The 20,580-nt window shown below is 38.4% G+C and overlaps 2 protein-coding genes and 1 non-coding gene across 4 annotated transcripts; all 3 read right to left on the reverse strand.

Moving 5' to 3' along the window:
• Positions 1-835: 835 nt before the first annotated feature.
• On the reverse strand, positions 836-917 carry TRNAS-UGA (transfer RNA serine (anticodon UGA)). The gene has a single exon. It is a non-coding gene; the product is annotated as a tRNA-Ser (tRNA).
• An 875-nt stretch (positions 918-1,792) lies between these two features.
• On the reverse strand, positions 1,793-9,888 carry LOC138870140 (5'-3' exoribonuclease 3-like). Of its 2 annotated transcripts, XM_070147835.1 has the most exons (16): positions 9,731-9,888; positions 9,535-9,612; positions 9,322-9,408; positions 8,340-8,690; positions 8,036-8,131; positions 6,958-7,053; positions 5,798-5,868; positions 5,308-5,436; positions 5,119-5,195; positions 4,725-4,765; positions 4,574-4,648; positions 4,334-4,491; positions 3,645-3,761; positions 3,464-3,539; positions 2,927-3,006; positions 1,793-2,838 (listed from the first exon to the last, which is right to left on the reverse strand). In XM_070147835.1, exons 2-16 carry the CDS (start codon positions 9,592-9,594, stop codon positions 2,112-2,114), a joined length of 2,241 nt encoding a protein of 746 aa, XP_070003936.1. In that variant the 5' UTR covers positions 9,595-9,612; positions 9,731-9,888; the 3' UTR covers positions 1,793-2,111. The 2 variants fall into 2 exon arrangements, with proteins under 2 accessions (XP_070003936.1, XP_070003935.1); XM_070147834.1 differs by lacking the exon at positions 9,731-9,888 and having other exon boundaries at positions 9,535-9,673.
• A 1,875-nt stretch (positions 9,889-11,763) lies between these two features.
• Positions 11,764-15,325, reverse strand: LOC138871973 (uncharacterized). The gene is made up of 6 exons (XM_070149902.1): positions 15,184-15,325; positions 14,519-15,055; positions 13,543-13,895; positions 12,792-13,473; positions 11,958-12,490; positions 11,764-11,832 (listed from the first exon to the last, which is right to left on the reverse strand). Exons 1-6 carry the CDS (start codon positions 15,323-15,325, stop codon positions 11,764-11,766), a joined length of 2,316 nt encoding a protein of 771 aa, XP_070006003.1.
• Between the last annotated feature and the right edge of the window lie 5,255 nt (positions 15,326-20,580).

Consider the following 20,580-nt stretch of genomic DNA (forward strand, 5'->3'; position numbering starts at 1 on the left):
GGTTAGTCGGTTATCAATACTTATCGGTTCGATTATCGGTTTACCCGATAAGAATAAAAATTATCCAAAAAATTTATATTTTTATTATAGAAATCGCGACCATACTATTAAGAGAAAGGAATTGAATTTTTGCTCTTAAAAGAAGAGGGATTAAATTTCAACTTAGAAAATAAAACTTTCTTTGCATTTGAAAATCCCAATGAATGATCTCAATTTTCAAAGTTATATGTTAATAGGAGTAAGTGATAAGACATTCAACAATCTAATCTTACTAAGTATCTCACTGCGGGCTGACATAATTCACAGGAAAATAATAAAATCCTAATCTTGTAAATACTAAAGAATCAGTGCAACAAAAGAAACAAATAGAAAAACTAAAAATACGAACAATTAATTCTCTAAATTTTAAAACTAAAAAATCTTAATTGAAAAATTAATATGAGAAATTCAGAAAAGTTTAAAACTTACTCTTAGGATTAAGATTAGAAGATGAAGAGTAACTACCGAGAGAATTGAGAGAATGAAGCCGTAAGGTGACTTTATATACTTAGTGGATAAAATTATAATTTTGATAAAGCTTATTGGGATATCGGTAAAACCGTTAATAAAATTGGGCAAACCGAGACCCAAACCGATAACCCACTAGTCAAATAACATTAAACCTTTATCGAACTATTTACCCAATAACCCGATACCGATAACCCAATAGCATTACTTATTCTTGCTTTCTAATAATGAACATAAACAGACTATAAGATTACACTAAGTTCTTAAGAAAGGAGGACACAGTTCTTACCAAGAAATTAGGAATAAAAGAAATTGTCAAAAACTAATTCGTCGACAGCAGGGTTCGAACCTGCGCGGGCGAAGCCCAACAGATTTCAAGTGTGTCTCCTTAACCACTCGGACATATCGACCTTATTGTTGATTTATTTAGTTAAGATTTAATTATAAGTTCTAATAACGAGATCACATGAGACCTTATAGCCACACTCCCAAAAGTCTTCGCTCCTTGTCTCTGTGTAATTAATTTAAGAAGAGGGGGTAAGACATTCCAAGGTAAAGCAGCTTTGATTCGTGTAATAGGCATAGGATTGAGGGATGAGAAAGACGTCATCTTGAAAATGCTTGAAACCACTTGTAAATGTAACAAATTAATTAGTGTGCTTAGAGGTTGCTTCTCTCATTCGGCCTCTTAGTCAGTACCTTTTCCAATATGGTTAATAATATTACTTCCGCTTTTTCATTTTATGTAGCTAACGTGTTTGATTGGATAAAAGAGTTTTAAGATGTTTAACCTAACATGTGTGTTATTTTAATTGTGGCGGAAGAAAAGTTAAATTGATGGTTGATAGTCATTTCACTAGTTACAGAAAGATAGAATACATTTTGATTACCTGGTTTTCCAGTAGTTATCTAAGAAAAGTTTTTCCATTTGATTGCATCTCTGCAATCTTATTTGCATACATACAAGTTAGAACGACGGAAGAACATGAACCATCTAGGCATATGACAGTTAACACAGCAATCGAGCAGCTCTTGGTGAATATGGTAGGCACATGACCTTTGAGTTTTTGCTTGAGAAAAGGGGACTAAGTCGGCTATGACAAGTAAATATTAATAGGACTTACTCGCATAATTTGTTCTAAAATATGCAGTACTTTCACTGGAGGAAAACACCTGCAGTAGTTGTGGTTGTGACCGTGAGAGTGAGAGTGAGAGTAAGCGGGAGGTAGGGAGAAAATGTTTTCCTGAATAAAGCACTGATCGGAACACTGATTAAGCAGTCTACTTGATGAGAGATTTCATCTTTATACATCCAAGATTGATCTTTCAAATAATACAATGTGTTTGCTCTAATATATGAAGCTCAATGACATCTGTGTTACAATAAAGTATGAAAAAAAACAGATCTAAAGAACTACTATTACCACATTACCGTTATGACAAGAACCAGAAAGTGGCCTGCAGATAATTATCATTGACAAGCAACAACTATTTTCTTCTACCTGCTTCCGAAAGTAAGGAAGTCGTTTGCAAGATCCGTCGCATCCTATGGCAGCAAACGAGCTTAGCCTAGATTGTCCAGGCTAAAAACAACCCGCTACCGACTATGCCCTGAAGAAGGTGGGCCTTCTACTTCCTCCCCTCCCTAAAGCTGAGAACTGATTTCCTGAAGGATGTGGATGATGATATCCTCTAACATTTTGGTTGGTTTGAGGGGCCCATCCACCACCACGTTGGTTATAGTTTCCATCCCCGTAAGGTTCATAGCTCGTAGAAGTGCTATATCCACTCTGCTGGTGGAAATTAGCAGTTGGTGGAACTGGTACTTGGTCCACATGCTGAGGATGACTGGCATGCGAGGAATAACTGTATCCACCATTTTGCTGCATTCCATCAGTATGATGTCCACGAGTACGATAATCTCTGCTGTGGGTGACAGGTCGCCCACCACTCTCGTGGTGAGGGTGAGACCTACTGTAAGAAGCCACAGCAGCAGGGACATAAGACTCGCTATAGCTATGGTCGTAGTGATGCCGTACAGTCGAGGAACCTGAAGATCTGGGTTGACGTCCAGCATCTCGAGCAGAATGGCTGAAACTAGGCCGTGTGTTCTCATGAACATTGTATCTATGGGTTTGAAAGGGAGGACCACGTGCAGCAGGATAGGACGCTGGTCTGGCATGCGTATAGTCATCATGCCCCTGACCATTATATGCACGCCTGTAATCACTACGTCCACCCCTATCTTCTTTCTTCTGCATACTATTAACCACCAACCGATGCGCAGCTTCTCCAAGCTGACGACCAGAAATTGCACCAGGGTGGTGGTTCCTGCAACGATGCACACAAGCTAAGTATAACCTAAATAGACAAGATTGGCGTACTGACTACACTGCATCAATTATATGGTGCAACATACCGTCCATTTTCCCAAGGTTTCTTCCTATTATCCTCATGCCTTAGTACAGGATCAGGTTTCATATCACCTAATGTGACCATCTGTATAGAAACAGTACATTGCTGAGAGAAAAAGATAAATGTGTGCAAGAATGAAGATTCTGAAAAGTTCAAAAAGGTGCACAAACTTGTAAAGGGTAATGAGACATGAATGAAACACGCATATGATGATGTGTTAACCTTAGCTGGGAACATAACCACAGCTGGTTTCTCATTCTATATAGGTCATGTGAAGGCAACAACCAAATAGGTATAATTAGAGAACCCTCATCAATATCTGCACCAAACACTGCTTCGAGGGAAATCTTTTTTCATGTACTCACAGAGGAAATCTAAGAATAGCATTCTAGTAAAAAATAAGGCATCCCCCCCCACCCCCACCCAACACCCCTGGAAGAAGGAAAGGTGAATCTGTTGTTTTCACCAAAACCTAAGACATCAGAAACAAATAGATTCATGGTAAAAGATCGGTTGGAGTAAGTTGTTCAGCATTATGTACCTTCTTTGGGAAAATAACCCCTTCCATTGGCCGAGCGATATGTTTACGAGTATCGGGAAGTCTGTATATTGCACATCTGAAATGCAAGAACAGGAAAAGCTGATGAGCAAAACATAAAAGTTCTACGTTGGTCAGCAATGTCAGTTGATACAGATGCTGCTGCCAAAAGCTGGGTTCTTACATGACTTGATTTTGCTTAATATCCTCCATCCCTTCAATAGGTGATCTAAAAATTGGAGGACAAGGATCTCCCATGCAAAGGGATAGGTATCCGTTCATACCACCGCTGCAAGAAGACCTAGAGAGAATGAGAAGAGTCCAGATAGGACTTCAAATATTGCGGTTGGAGCAATGATTTACTCACAATAGACAATATTGAAGATACAGAACAAAGTGATGGAGAAGAAGATTTAAACATACTAATTTCACACATGATGAAGAAACATGATCCAACTCAGAGAAAGAGCAGATAACGAATAAAAAGAAATTAGCAAGAGGCTCTAGGCTGAGTCACGAGTGGAGACTCGGATCACAAAGACAAACACAGAAATAACTTAAAAAAGGTACTCAACAGCACAAGTTTTGCAGTACAGAACTCAACCAGGTTAGAAGATGAACTGAGACAAGTGTCATTGGAGCTGACCAGAAAACTGAAAGACAATTTCATCCACCCAACACAACCAATAGCACCAATTAACAGCTAGTCATGAGAAATGCTCCCTGACTTGATCAATTTTCTCATTTTGGCTAAAAGTCCTTCAACGTCCAAATAAACAAGAACCAATCGAAAACAAACAAATACACAAACAAAATGAAAGTCCAAATTAATAAGCTATTCATTAGCACAGATAGCTATAGTTGCAAACAAACCTAGCTATTGGGTCCAACTGCTCCTTGACTTTGAAACGTTCGTTGTCTGTAAGCTTCTTACAGCGATCATCAAGAGAGAAAATGCATGGAGACAAAGGATGAGATAATGACACAAAAAGCATATCACACATCACACTGTTTCTTCGTGTTTCTTCTTCCTGTATGAAAATAACTAAATTAGCAAATAAAAATCCTGCGAAGAGAGTCAACTTACTGATTCAGAAACAAAAACTATCATACCGTCAAAGAATGTTCAATTTTTGCAACCTCTGCTAGGAGCCGCGCTTCTTCAATGAAAGGCAATTTTGCAATACCCTTCAATACAGAAAGAAGTCAACACAAAATATGAGAATCCAGTTCTTAAAGAAAACTACAAGTGCTTAGTAAGTACCTGCCAAGAAAAGCGTTTTCCATTCATGTCCACCTCAAAATCTGCACACAAAGCATGATATAACTAAAATTGAGAAGAAGCACTACAACAAAACTAATACAAGCGGAGAAGGTATCTTGTACCATGTACTCCCTCCGTTTCAAAAAGAATGCACCTATTTCCTTTTTAGTCAGTTTCAAAAAGAATGAACCCTTTCTTAATTTGGAAATAATTTAACTTTAAAATTCTCCTTTTACCCTTAATAAATTGATTCATAGCCACACAAATATATATGGACTATTCTCTTTTTTCTTAAACTCCGAACCCAATCAAATAGGTTCAAACAAGTTGAAATGGAGGGAGTATAATTTATTGACAAAATGTCAACTATCAAAACGAAAAAAGGAGATCATACCGGCAGGATAAAAATCAATAATGAGCGAAGTTGGGTCTGTCATCAACCTCCTATACTGCTCCGGAAGAGCATGAGCACTGCAATAAATAGTCAACATTCCCAAGCGTGAAAACTAGCTTTTTTTCTTTTTCTTTTTTAAATGACAGGAGAGACAAGTTGTTTAAGGACTGCAAAAAAAGAGGATTAAACCTGGTAGCAGGGAAGACCCCCAACAGCGGATTGAACGGCTTGAAAGGTGAACCTAGTTCAAATGTGATATTCAACTGGCCAAGATCCTTAAGATCAGAAGCAAATGGTGCGTAATGATAGGGATAAAACCTGCAGAGGAACAACGTATGCAATGAAAGCCAAAGCGCCACGATGATAAGCAGTGTCTAAAACTAGAAGCAGAATTAGAAGAAGGTCGTTCCATAGAAAAATGCAGCACGAAAATAACACATAAATTGAAAGAACAAAATTTCAAGTATAAATAAACGTGATGGATGTGTATGATCATGTGAAATGCAGACAAAATTTGACAGTGAGGTGCATCAGTCATGTGGTTCTTGGTCCCAAGTACATTATACACATGCAAGACAGTGTATACTATATACTAAGGGCAATATGTCCACACATTAAAGAGGGCTAGAAAAGGAAATATAAGCAAAAATAACCTCCTGTATTCAGAAGGAAGATTTACCACTGCCAGGAACAAACACCTTCATAATAATAGTGCATAACCCAGCATAGCCCTTCTGTATATTTTATCACCTACAGGCAAAACAAATTTGTTGTAAGGTCCAAAGTTTCAATTGATTCATAAAACACCCTAAAAGCCTTACATAATGGCAGTAAAAGCCCAAACCACACCTACAAATAAGCAGCATTTGCATTTGTGGCCTAAAAGGCTGAAGTTTGTAGTCATTCAGATCTCCTAAGCTTTATTTGGATAGTTATTCAAGAATGCAATTTGGAAAAATTTCTTAGAAATGATTTTGTAAATCTTCTGAAAAGAATTTGTCGTTGGGCTAAAAAGGGTAGCCTAGTGCATGAAACATCCCGCTTTCATGCAGAGTCTAGGGGGAAGTGTGGCACCTCAAGGGAGTGTGATGTAGGCAACCAAATTTGTTGTTGGACTAATTTCTCAAAACCTTTTCTGAATAAGACTAAAAACAAACCAGAGTTACTTCCTTAATGGACCACACACTTTTAAATGTATCACTTTGACCCTCCCTTTTCTTCTAAGTTATTCTTATTTATTTTTTACCCATTTTACTCTCCCTATTATTGGATTCAAAAATATTCGTAACTTTTCTCATCTTACACATTTTTTCAAATGTAAAATCTAGTATTAATTTCTTTTCAAAAAAAGTTCCTTATATAGCTGGGGTATAACTTATCGTGTTAATCCAATGCATGTTGCTTAAGAGGTATTATTAAAACATTTACATAATGGAGACAGAATTAATAATATGTGGGTGGGTGGGGGGGGGGAACAGATTGTTTTATCAAGTAATAAGTAAATGTTTTACTTCCTGCTTTAGCAAAGAACTATCAACTATTTTCTAAACACAATTTTGGAAAAGCAGCTGGATATACAATTTTTTTTCTAGAAAGAACTTTTAAAAAACATTACCATATACAATAAGAAAATATCCCAAACAAATAAGGTTCAGATACATCATTCTCAAATATAGAAGATAGTAAACATAGCAGAAAAGAGTTCTGTACTCGAACAACTATATCTTGGTGCAGAATCACCAAGAATAGTTAATCAACAGATGTCAAGTTCTAAATTTTCGACCGCCTCAATATTTCACCTTAACCAGTAAAGATGCTACCCAAGACCAGATAACTTACAACGTCTTTGCGTATTGCTTCCATTTCCTCGGGTGTTTTTGCAGAAAATTTTTCTTCATAATATCTCTCTTTCCATCCCGGTGCTCCCAGTTTGACCTACAAAGACAAATCAGATAACAAATTTGCAGAATGAATATTTTGACATTAGCTACTATAAAAGATTCAAGAGGAGCATGATTATATTGTGACTATTTGTTAAAGTTAAATACCAGAAGCTGCCAAAGATCTCAAACAAAAAAATAGCAACATCCAGCCCTCAGGCTGTTTACCAGTGGGGCTACTACATTTTAAAACCCACTAGAAAAGGTCACCTAAGCCAGTCTGCATCATGATCTCAGGTAGTTTAGTCAAAGTAGACCACATGTAGTTCCATTACTCTAGAAATGCATCGCTTTCTCAGGAAATTTCAAGGTAGTAATTCGTCTAAATTGCAGTCATCAAGAGAAACTCGACTGATGCGACTCACTTTTTTGTTATTTCTTGTTTGATGAATAAAAGAGACAATTACTGATTTCATGGTAAACCACTAACAGGGCTTAACTCATAGCTCTAATTGAACACGCTCCTATACGATCTCAGTCCCAAACTTGAATAAATTAGCGCAGCAGCCCATGGTTTGACAAATTTTTAGTCAAGCACTGACTGTGACAATTCGATTAAAATAAAGATTATAGATTATCCTTTTGTAAGTAAAATAAACATGATCAAATCTAAGAAAGAAAAATTTCATATAATTTATCAATTCTAAATTGATAATAAAAATTGATTAAAACTTTGTGTTCAAGGTTTCTATTGCTTTGACTTTCTTAACGACTAAGTCGAACAAAATTTATCATTTTCCAATGGAAGCAAATAAATCACACTATGCAATTCAGCACAACTTTTCCACCAAATACTCAGATTATTTTCATCCCTCCAATACAAGCAACCTGAACTTAATACCCTATGTAAATCACTAGTTTAAATATTCAAATTCACCAATCTGATTGATCTATGATAATTTTAAATGCCACATTGGTTTCCAAGACAATCACGCGCACAACTTCCAAGGAGTGAAAAGTGATGTTAATTTTCAGACCTTGTCTTCTTCAGGATTCTCTGAATTGAAAATATCATTCTTGTCACGGAGCAACTTGTTTAGCTTTGTTTTCAGTTCTTCCTTGTTTTCAGAAACCTGAATGGCATAGAAAAAATTAGAAGATAATCGAATTTGTTTAAAACTAATAAGAAATACATGCTGTATGTGAATAACAAAGTTAAAGAAAACTATCAACACCTATCAGCAAACCTAGACAATTTAAGTTCATGAGATACAACCTAGCCCTAAAACTGGCTGGAGTAGGAATACATTAAAATGTCTCTCCTGAAGCAGGAAAACATACTTCAATTTCAAGGCTATTCTCAGCTTCAGCTATTGCAGATCCTATCGTGGCCTCGGAACTCAAACGTGATAATTTTTGCGCACGGACAACAGTCCTTTTAGCATCAGAAGTCTCAGACTGCTCATTCTTAATGTCAAGGATGGAAAGACCAGAGGTGGCCTGCCCAAGCTGATCAGGTCTACAAGATTTTGAAGCTCCTCCTTGTTGATAGGGAGAAGGTGAAGGACCCGCAGCTAGACGAGAACCATGGAATCGAGCTACTGGAACAAGAGAGTTCGGTTCAGCTTGAGGTGTAGAGTCATCTCCTCTTTTTGCCTGCGCCTTATCACGCTTGATTCTTTCAGATTGTCTCTGAATACACCATAAAATAGTAGAGTGAAGATCATTTTATATGCAAGGGATCAAGAACTAGAGGTATTGCGTCCTAGAAAGAAGAAAAACACTTTTTCCCCTGTGAAAGAAAGGCGCAATAAGAATAAATAATGACCTTTATCCAAAAAAAGAGTAATAAATGATACAATTGCCAGTTACAAAATAATTTCAATTAAAATAGAATGGTTAACTGCAGAATAAATCATAGAACATTGATGCTTTGTATTTATAGCTATAAAATCAAGTAATATACAGTAAAAGTAAATTATTAATTCATCTCTATTTTAATGATATACAATTGAAAATTGATCATAGTGCCACAAAAACTGCTACTAGGATTCTTCACGTGAACCTTTTCCCCAAAAAGAGGACAACAAAATTCACTAGCACTATCCTCCTTTTTTCTTTTCCCTGTTCTTCATTTGCTTTTGATGGATGAGGACTGCAAAGAGCATTGATAAAAACCTTCTATGTTTAAGATACTAGTCATCTCTACTATCAGAGAAACATGCCACTTAAAACCAAAAATAGAAAACAGTAAAGCTACAATGTCCTTTAATTTTTTTCAAAGGGAGGTGAAAAAGCAGTAAATGGTCAGACAAGAGCAGACCTGATGTAAGCGAGATCTCTTTTGGAATATCTTATCTTCATATGATCCTACCGCCTGAATAAAAGATTCTACCCTGCCAAGGTTTGGCTGAAAAAGAAGCAAAAGAGGCAAATCAAAAGGTTAAGTACAATTTGCAAGAATAACTAGGTAGACAGGCTATAACAGGCACATATCTAGATTAAAGGGTCACCGATCAAAGGAGTAACCAAATACCTGGCTTGCATCACTCAGATACCCTCCCAAAGACCTAAACTCCTTCTTATAAACAGCCATCAACAAGTTTATTGCGCCCTGATAAGGAAGAGGACAAAGAAGGAAGATGATTATTATGATGAGTATCCTACAACTGGTTTGCCAAAGAAACTTGAAGAACAATGTTGAGGTTTCTTAGAGCAAAAAACAATCTCACTCGTTCATAAACATAATACACGTTCTCCAAAAATCAAACTTCAAGAAAAAACACTCATCCGTTCATCCTACGTTTTTGAAGCATGTTGTATTTCATCAAATCGTATGACAAGGTTCCTAGAGAGGTTGGTGGAACAACATAGGGAGAGGAAGAAGGATCTGCACATGATGTTGATTGACCTGGAGAAAGCGTATGACAAGGTTCCTAAAGTGGTTGGAGAAAGCGTATGACAAGGTTCCTAGAGTGGTTCTCTGGAGATGTTTGGAAGCAAAAGGTTTGTTGGTTGCCTACATTAGGGCGATTAAAGACATATATGATGGAGCTAAGACACGGGTTAGGTCAGTAGGAGGCGACTCAGAGCATTTTCAGGTTGTCATGGGATTACACCAAGGTTCTGCGCTCAGCCCGTTCTTATTTTCCCTGATGATGGACGCACTCACACACCATATTCAAGGGGAGGTGTCATGGTGTATGTTATTCGTTGACAACATAGTTCTGATTGATGAGACGCGAGCCGGTGTTAACAAGAGGTTGGAGGTATGGAGACAGGCCCTTGAGTCAAAGGGTTTCAAGCTGAGCACGACTAAGACGGAATACTTGGAGTGCAAGTTCAGCGTCGAGCCGAGGGAAGCGGGCGTGGATGTGAGGCTCGAATCACGGGTCATCCCAAGTAGAGGCAGTTTCAAATACCTTGGGTCGGTTATCTAGGGGGTAGGGGAGATCGACGAGGATGTCACACACCGCATTGGAGTGGGATGGATGAAGTGGAGGTTAGCATCTGGAGTCTTGTGTGACAAGAGAGTGTCACTGATACTCAAAGGTAGGTTTTACAGAGCGATGGTTAGGCTGGCGATGATGTATGGGGCTGAGTATTGGCCTGTTAAGAACTCACATATCCAGAAGATGAAAGTAGCAGAAATGGAGATGTTGAGGTGGATGTGTGGGCACACTAGGATGGATAAGATTAGGAATGATGATATTCAGGAGAAGGTGGGTGTGGCTCCCATGATGACAAGATGCGAAAAGCGAGGCTCAGATGGTTCGGGCACGTATAGAGGAGAAGCCCAGATGCTCTAATAAAGAGGTGTGAGCGGCTAGCTTTGGAAGGTACGAGAAGAGGTAGAGGTCGGCCTAAGAAGTATTAGGGAGAGGTGACCAGGCAGGACATGGTGAGGCTTCACATTTCCGAGGACATGACCCTTGATAGGAAGTTGTGGACGTCGAGTATTAGGGTTGTAGGTTAGGAGGTAGTTGAGTCTTTTTCTATTTCGTACCTTTGTGAGGCTAATTTTTGTCTTAGACTACTAGTGGTTATGTTGTGTCTTACTACTCTTTCGTTTTTCATAGTATTGGGTCTTTTTACTAGCTATCGCTTTTGCTTTTCATCTATTTTTTGGTCTTTATGATGTTGTTGTTATTCTTATGTATCTGCTGGTGGTATTGATATTGTCTCTTTTCGCCTTCTTGAGTCGAGGGTCTCTCGGAAACAACCTCTCTACCCCCTCGGAGTAGGGGTAAGGTTTGCGTACACACAACCCTCCCCAAACCCCACTAGTGAGATTTTACTGGGTCGTTGTTGTTGTTGTTGTCGTATTTCATCAAAAGATTGGGTCACTAAGTTCATCCCTAATCCTTTCACAATGGATTACAAACCAAGGGAGCTCAAGAACTACATTGGTGTGACGTATTTATCCTAACACCCATATATTGCATCAAGGTTCAATAATCCAGAATTTTTCCTATGGTTCTGCCCGATACATGACCTTTCTGTGCATCAAAAATTGAAGGGCCGATGATAGTAACCAGAAGTAGATAATAGAAGAAATAGAATACAAAAGGTATTATTAATGGCAATAGTTTGTGCAAGAATCTTAAGCACAATTACACCTATAAAGTTGTCCGTATGGAGAGGACAAGGCTCCAAATAAAGTACTTTTACTTCTGATAGAACATGTCTAAATAACTAGTACTAATTACATATTTATAGAACCACATAGTAAGATAAGATCAGATAACTAAAAACTAGGAATATACTAAACTGCTGGAGCAGTTCCAAGGAGCAGTTGTTGGTTGACAGTTTCATCAGATATGCATTTCAAAAGCTGCAGCAGTTGTACTTCATCAAGGTTATTCAATTCTTTATCCTTTTGCTGATACTTTCTTCTAGAATAAGTCTTTAGAAATGGGACTCTATCAGTGCCACCCCTCCCGCCCCCCGAAAAGATGCCTTGTCCTCAAGCCAGAAAGAAGGAAATTGAACAGCAAGCAGGTCATAGTCTTCCCAACTAGCCTCTTCAATAGAACGATGACGCCATTGAATAAGCAGTTCCAGAGTTGACACTCTGGATTCTTTCACCCAACGATGCGATAAAACTTTTTCAGATTCCAACATGAGTTCCAATTCGCCCAAAAGTGGTAAGGGTGGGGGAGAGGTAACATCAGAACAACCAAGAGTAGGGCGAAGCAACGAAACATGAAAAATGGGATGAACCTTGGATGTTTGAGGCAGCTGCACTTCATAAGAAACAGGACCAACTTTGCGCACAATTTTGTACGGGCCAAAATATCGAGAAAGCTTCTCATTAGGACGTTTGGCTAAACTCTTCTGCCGATAAGGTTGCAGACGAAGGAAGACAGCATCACCCACATTAAAAGATAAGTCACGCCGCTTGGAATCAATTGAGATTTCATCCTGGATTGTGCCTTCAAGAGATTGGAATTTTGTACGGGCCAAAACATCTGATCTCGCTCCACGAGCTGCTGTTCAAGGTCAACAATTTTAGTTTCGCCATGAACAAAAGAATGCAAGGGCGGTGGCTCTCTTCCATACACAATCTGGAAAGGGGTTATATTGGTTAAAGAGTGGTAACCAGTATTGAAAGAGTATTCAGCCCAAGGTAGATATTAAATCCATGGTTTTGGCTTGTCGTGTGCAAAACAACGCAAATACATTTCAAGGCATCAATTGACTACCTCCCTTTGACCGTCAAATTGGGGATGATATGAAGTACCCATACGGAGCGCGTGCGACTAAGGCGAAAAAGTTCCTGCCAAAATATACTTGAGAAAACAACATCACGATCCGAAAGAATGGAGCGAGGTAAACCATGCAATCTGACAATTTCTTTACACAAAACACCAGCCACTGTTTTGGCAGTAAAGGGATGATATAAAGCCAGAAAATGGTTGTATTTGCTAAACCTGTCCACCACGACAAGAATAGTATCAAAGCCATTAGAAGGAGGAAGTCCAACAATGAAGTCTAAGGAGATATCCTCCCAGACTCTGTTAGGAATAGGCAGAGGTTGTAAGAGACCAGCTGGAGCTAATGTTTCATATTTATGTTGCTGGCATATCAAACAATTCTGGACAAACAACTTAACATCATGCTTCAAACAAGGCCAGAAAAAATTTGCAGATACTCTTTTGAGAGTTTTCAAGTATCTTACATGCCCTCCTGTTGGAGAATCATGCGCCTCTGCTAAAATCTTGGCTTTGAGCTCAGGATAATCGGGAATAACCAGCCGAGATTTGTAATAAAGATGGTTAGCAGACAACAAAAAATCTGGATGAGTTGAAGGATCAGAAGAAAGTTGATCTCGAATCTGCTTAGTATATGGATCAGCTTCAATTTCTTCTCTCAAATCACTGAAGTTTAATGGAATAGGCATCACCAAAGTAAAAAAATCAGCATGTTGAGGGCGAAGGGATAAGGCATCAGCTCCTTTGTTTTCACTTTCAGACTTATAGACAATAGTGAAATCAAAAGACAACAATTTAAGCAACAACCGCTATTGTTGAGTAGTAGTCACCTGCTGATTCAAGAGGTATTTGAGGTTGTAATGGTCAGTGGTGATAATAAAATGCCGACCCAGAAGATAGTGCTTCCATTTTTGCAATGCAAGGACCAAAGCTAATAACTCGCGATCATAAGTAGATTTAATGCGATTAGAAAAGGAGAATCCCTTACTAAAATATGCAATGTGGTGGTACTGTTGCAGTAGAATAGCCCATACTCCATCAGATGAAGCATCACACTCAACTATAAATTGTTGAGTAAAGTCGGGAAGATGAAGCGCTGGAACTGATGTCAAGATCCTCTTAAGATGTTGAAAAACCTCTTCTACCTTTGCATTCCAGTGAAAAGCATCTTTCTTGGTCAATTCTGTTAAAGGACGAGCAATGATCCCATAGTTCTTAACAAACCGCCTGTAATGCCCTGTGAGACCTAAAAAACCGTGAAGTTCCTTGATATTTTTTGGCACAAGCCATTCCAAAACAGAGGATATTTTGTCCGAATCCACGGCTACTCCATCTCGGGAAATCACATGGCCCAAAAATCCAACTTGGGGTTGTCCAAATAGACATTTTTTTGGATTAGCAAAAAATAAATTAATGGAGAGAAGATGAAGGACTGTTTGCAGGTGGTGTTGGTGTGTTTGAGGGTCATGACTATATATTAGAATATCATCAAAGGAAACCAGGACGAATTTTCTAAGATATGGTCTGAAAAGATCGTTCATGGAAGCTTGGAACGTGGATGGTGCATTGGTAAGCCCAAAAGGCATTACAAGAAATTTGTAATGGCCTGAATGAGTGCAGAAGGCAGTTTTATGGACATCATCAGGTTAGACTCGGATTTGATGGTATCCTAAACGTAGATCAATTTTTGAAAAAATAGTAGCTCCATGTAACTCATCCAGTAATTAATATTGGGTATGCGATATTTGTCTGGTACAGTGATTTTGTTAAGGCTACGGTAATCCACACAAAACCTCCAAGAGTCACCTTTCCTTTTCACTAACAGAACTGGGCTAGTAAAAGATATTGAGCTAAGACGAATGAAACCGGAATCTAATAAAGCAACAACTTGGTTCTCAATTTCAGTTTTTTGGCTATGTGGGTAACGATAAGGTCTTATGTTTGGAGGTTTAGAATCTGGTAACAGAGGAATAGCATGGGAATATGTTCTAAATGGTGGAAGAGAGGTCGATTTAGAAAACACAGACTGAAACTCATCTAAAAGTGTCTGAATTGGATTACCCGGATTCTCTGATAACTTGTTAAAAGATTGGAGGGAAGCCACAGTGAAATTCGCCGATCTCACCCCTTGTAGTTTGTAGCGTTTCCCTTGCCAATTGAAAATTATGAACATATCCTTCCAGTTAGCTTGAATAGTGTTAAGAGAAGCTAACCATTTGATACCAAATACCAAATCAACCCCTCCAACTACAAAAGGGTAGTGATCCTGAGTGATGGTTAAGCCTGGCAACTGAATTTGAAGATTCCGACAAACTTTATTGCAACGTATGATGCCCCCATTCCCTATTTGCACACCAAATGTTGGAACATTTCTACTGGAAGTTTATGCTCTTCTACAATGGATTCAGCCACAAAGTTATGCGTGGAACCACTATCCAGAAGTATTATAACCTATCTCTGGTTGATTGCACCTTGAAGCTTCATTGTAGTACCAACTGAGTGTCCCAAAATGGCATGAAAAGAAATTTCAGCAATGTCAGTTTCTTGAGGGTCATCGTTGGTGGCGTTGATGTCATCAACATCATCTAATTGATCTCCTCCTGTAAGTTCCATGAGAGACAGTTTCGTAGATTTGCATCTATGACCTAGTGCAAATTTCTCGTGGCAACGATAACAGTCCCTGTGCCATGAGATTTCTCCTCTCGATATCCGATGTTCGTGTTTGAAGTGGTTGGGAGGCTGCTGGGTTGGTAGAAACACTATTTGGTGAATTTTGATGTGCAGAGGAAGAAGCAACATTATTCAGAGCATTTTTAATAGAGTGCAATGGGTTTTGTGTAGTGGGTCTACTGGTTGGGGTCCAATTAGGGCCTCTATTGCTGCGAATTGAGCTTAATTTGTTTTCAAATTCAAGTGCCAAACTCATTGCTCTGTAAACTGTTCTGGGTTTGTGAATTCTAACATCAGATTTAAGTTCTTCCTTTATCCTATTTAAGAATACGCCTAACAAACAATGATCTGGCCTGTTTGTGACTCTAGAAGAACGTTTTGCAAATTCTTGACGGTACTCCTGTACAGAACCTATTTGCTGGATGCTACAGAGATGCTCGTCCGGGTTTTGGAACTCCGCAGGACCATAATTTTCTTGCAACGGTTCCACAAGCTCTTCCCAGTAAAACAACGTCTGCTCACAATTAATCCAAGAGAAGAGATCAAGAGTTTGCCTTCCAGATACATTGTTGCAATGTCAACTTTGTGTTCTTCTAGAATTTGATAGTAGCAGAAATATTTTTCTGCTTTCAAAATCCATCCTCTAGGATCACCTCCTTCAAATCTAGGGAATTCCATCTTCGTGTGTGGCCTCCGTGAAGGATTTTTTGGCCACCTTGGACTATCGATATCTTCTTCCTCTTCTTGCCAAGCGAACTTTCCTCCCTGACGGGTTCGGTAACTGGTTTCCTCTTGTTGGGTGCGACTAGTCTGGGCTTTCAATGTAGCAACTTCTGCTGCCGGTGAATCAATTGAATTTAGTTTTGATGCTATGATAGATAATTGTTGGGCAAGGGATTCAACATTGGGAACGTCTTCTTGAGAATTAGAAGATCTGATATTGACCATTTTGGATCGATTTGCTCTGATACCAAACTGATAGTAACCAGAAGTAGATAATAAAAGAAATAGAATAAAGAAGTTAATATTATTGGCAATAGTTTGCGCAAGAATCTTAAACATAATTACACCTATAAAGTTGTCTGTATGGAGTGGACAAGGCTCCAAATAAAGTACTTTTACTTCTGATAGAACATGCCTAAATAACTAGTACTAATTACATATTTATAGAACCACATAATAAGATAAGATCAGACAACTAAAAACTAGGAATGTACTAAACTGCTGGAGCATTTCCAGGGAGCAGTTGTTGGTTGACAGTTTCATCTAAGGGTGTTAAACGGGCCAGGTCAGCCTGGTTCCGGACCGGTTAAAATCGAAACCGGCCCAGACCGGTAGAAAGGGGCTGGGTTGGGCTGGGTTAAGGGTGTAGGGCGGTTTGCATCGTTTACCTTCGAACTACCGGATACCCGAACTGGTCAAACCCGGTCATTGAACCGTTTTCTTCAACCGGTTAACCGGCCCGGACCGATTTAACGGTATTTTTTTTTAAAACTGGGCCCAGATTTCTAACCGTTGGCAACGGTCCATTTCAGAATATGGTCGTTGCCCAACGGCTGAATTGCACAAATAGCCCAATTTTGTTTTTTTTTTAAATTAACCCCCTTTGAAAAGCTATAAATACCCCCCATCTTCCTCATTTCTTCACTCATCTCTCAATTCTCATATTCTCTCATTCTTCAATCTTCATTCTTTACCTATTAAAGTGCAATCAACTATTTGGCTATTTTTTTTGGAATTTAATTTATCGTAGTATTTATTATTTGAAGTTTGAACAATTGAACTTTAAAATTGGAACAATTGACGTTTTTTCGTGGTAACATTGGAGTTGCGAAATCATCAAGTGCTCAATTTATTGCCGAATTCGGTGCACTCCCTCCAACTCTTTCTCTTATTTACTATTTTATTTGCATATTTATTTGTTGCTAGTAGTTAAATTTTTACAATATGTTTAATGTTGCAAAAAGAGTTTGTAACAAGGTTACTAATTGGGGAAATAAAAAAAGAGGTAGTACTTCAGCTTCAACATCTGGTAGTAATTTAAATACCTCTCCCAATATTCCTGAAATATTACCTGATAATAATATAGATTATGAACAATTCCAGGAAGATTTTGGTATAGAAGATATGGAATTAGAAATGGAAGATGAGATACCACTTACACCTAGTAGTGTTGGAGCTGCTAGCAGGGTGGTGGTCGTGGTGCTACTAGTAGACCACCTGTGGCCCCGACTAGTAATCGTAGAAAAAGAAGTAAGGTTTGGAATTTTTTTTGAAGACATACCGAATAGTGATAGAGTTAAATGCAAACTTTGTAATGATACTTTTAAACATAAGACTGGAGGACAATTAGGGGGGACTGGGACACTTAGTAGACATATGAGAATTGAGCATCCTATAGAATGGGGATCTAATGGAGATAGAAATCAATCAACTCTAAACCCTACTACTAGAGGTCTTGTGAAATATGATAAAATGAAGGATCGTGAGGAGTTAGCAAAAATGATTGCTTTGGGTTGTCTATCTTTTTCTTTTGCTTCTTCATCATATCTTATTATGTATATTCAAAGGATTTACAATCCTTTATTTAAATGTATCCCTAGAAGTACTTGTAGATCTGATATCTTTAGACTTCATGGACAATATCAAATATACATACGTTATTTGTTTAGCCACATTCCTTGTAGAGTTTCTCTAACTTCTGATATTGGCCATGCTGTTAATGGAAATGATTATTTGACAATTACATGTCATTGGATAGATGATACTACTTGTATGCAAACGTATTATCGCTTTTAAATATGATGAAGATCAGAGTCATACCGCTGCGTTTATAAGTAGTACTATTTGTGAAGTTGTTGAATTTTATAATCTCAAGCAAAAAGTATTGTGTATGTCTTTTGATAATGCTTCTAACAATAATGCCGCAATTTCAATATTAAAATCGCATTTGAAACCACCTCTTGATGAAATTTTTCATGTTAGGTGTGCATGTCATGTTTATAATTTAACTAGTATTAGGGTACGTGCTTTGCGCGTGTACCCTATATCAATGAATATACGATTTTTTAAAAATACGAAAAATATTAAATAATGTGAGTTATTGAATAAAATAAAATAAAAAATTGAACCCTTTGGAGCATTGACTCAAGTGGTAAAGTGAGTTGTGAAGCAAAAGTGAATAAGAGAAAGAGGTTATTAAATTGTTCCCTTACAGGGATATTATTGCTTTATTGGTTATCTCCCTTGCCGGGATGTTGATATTATTGATGTTGCTCCCTTGCCGGGACTTAATTATTGAATTGTTGTTCCCTTGCCGGGATTCTTATTGCAAATTTCATTTATTTTCTTGCCCTATTGTTTGTGATTATTGTTTGGGTGAGGAAGAGAGTTAAGGCACGAAGGGTGATGTCATGCATTATTTGTTATCACGACCCAGATTTCCCACCCTCGGGAGTCGTGATGGCGCCTACTAATGAGAGCTAGGCAAGTCAACCCTTAACTATCTAATTCCTTACCAAATTACTTCCTTTTAACAATACATTGTTTCTGAACAAAGGAAATGAAACAGGAAATAGAGATAGAGGAAGACGCTAGGGCCTGCGGACGCCTACAGGTCTACCTTGGGTCTCTAAATGAACTGAAGGAAGCCCTCCAACTACTGTCCGAAAGATGCTCCGGGATCTGCACACAGTGCAGAGTATAGTATCAGTACAACCTACCCCATGTGCTGGTAAGTGCCTGGCCTAACCCCGACGAGGTAGTGACGAGGCTAGGACCAGGCTCCAGATAAACCTGTGCAGTTCTATAGTATATGGCAGAAAAGTAAACAGATAATAAGCAATTAAAACTGGGGAAGGCGAACATGCTTCGGGGATAGCTGATAAAGCAAAATAGCAAGGAATAAATAAGGAAGCTGACAATATAACTTCTAACACAAATAAGGAAAAGTAAAGACAACTTTCACTTTTAGTTTCCATCTTGTTGCAGGCGTGCAACCCGATCCCATTTCTCATATCTTGTGGTAGGCGTACCCCATGCTCCCATTTCATAATATCTTGTGGTAGGCGTACCACCCATTCCCATTTCATAATATCTTTGGGTGAAATTTTGGAATTTTGAAATTTGGGAATTTAGACCTCAAATTGACGTTGGATTCCAAAACCAATTGCATATCCGAGCTCGCGGGTGAATGGGTAATTGGGTTTCGGTTCGAACTTTGGGTTTTGACCAAGCGGGCCCGAGGTCGATTTTTGACTTTTTAGGAAAAATGTTGGGAAACGCATTATTAAGCATTGGGTTTGAGTTCTTTAGTATTTATTGATGTTATTAAGTTAATTAAGGCTAGATAAAAATGAACTGAAGGTGAAATCTAAGGGGAAAGCGATATTTGAGGCTTGAGTTTGGCCGTGCAATCAAGGCAAGTGTTTGACCTTAGCTTGAGGGAATAGGTGTTGTTGTCTTATTTTCTACGTATTAGTGTTGAGTACGACGTATAGGTGTGGTGACAAGTATCTATACGTTGGTGTCAAGCATGCACGTGAGACTTATACTACGACCGTTGTGATTCTTATTATGTACTATTCATGCCTGAATTGATGATTATCCATGTTGAACAAGACTAATGACAATTTCTTGGTAATTGACCATTGTTGAGTATTGGCTCACGTTGAGATTTATTCTGTGAAGTTAACTGTTGGGACGAGATTGGTTATAGCTGATTCCCTTGCCGGGATGTAACTGTTTCTATTGTTGATTCCCTTGCCGAGATGTTATTGTTCATATTGCTTGCGTGAGGAAATAGTGATAAAGCACGAAGGTGATGCCGTGCACATTCATACTTATATATATGGTGAGGAAAAAGTGATAAAGCACGAAGGGTGATGCCGTGTAGATTTACATTTCTATTGATACATACGGTGAGGAAGAGTGATAAAGCACGAAGGGTGATGCCGCGCACGTTATTATTATTCATATGGTGAGGAAGAGTGATAAAGCACGAAGGGTGATGCCGTGCACATTTGTATTATTGATTGCATGGTGAGGATCGAGAGTAAAAGAACGAAGGGTGATGACGTGCGCATTTTTGTGCTTGCTGTGTTCATTTGCTGTTATCAGTTCAAGTATTGTAACTGCTTAAATTCTTTACTTCGGTAATTCTTTATGTTGAAACCCCATAGCATGTTGCCCCTTCCCGC

This window comes from Nicotiana sylvestris, chromosome 6, assembly GCF_000393655.2.
Source record: "Nicotiana sylvestris chromosome 6, ASM39365v2, whole genome shotgun sequence".
Classification (NCBI taxonomy): domain Eukaryota; kingdom Viridiplantae; phylum Streptophyta; class Magnoliopsida; order Solanales; family Solanaceae; genus Nicotiana; species Nicotiana sylvestris.

Coding starts and splice junctions, on each gene's coding strand:
- LOC138870140 (XM_070147835.1), bottom strand. CDS start 9,594: ATGGCTGTTTATAAGAAGGAGTTTAGGTCTTTGGGAGGGTATCTGAGT. Junction 8,691..9,321: donor AGAGATCTCGCTTACATCAG/GTCTGCTCTTGT, acceptor TGGTGTATTCAG/AGACAATCTGAAAGAATCAA. Junction 4,649..4,724: donor GAAAACGCTTTTCTTGGCAG/GTACTTACTAAG, acceptor TCTGTATTGAAG/GGTATTGCAAAATTGCCTTT.
- LOC138871973 (XM_070149902.1), bottom strand. CDS start 15,325: ATGGAACTTACAGGAGGAGATCAATTAGATGATGTTGATGACATCAAC. Junction 12,491..12,791: donor TCGTGATGTTGTTTTCTCAA/GTATATTTTGGC, acceptor GACCTTGAACAG/CAGCTCGTGGAGCGAGATCA. Junction 11,833..11,957: donor CTTTCTGGCTTGAGGACAAG/GCATCTTTTCGG, acceptor CAACTGCTGCAG/CTTTTGAAATGCATATCTGA.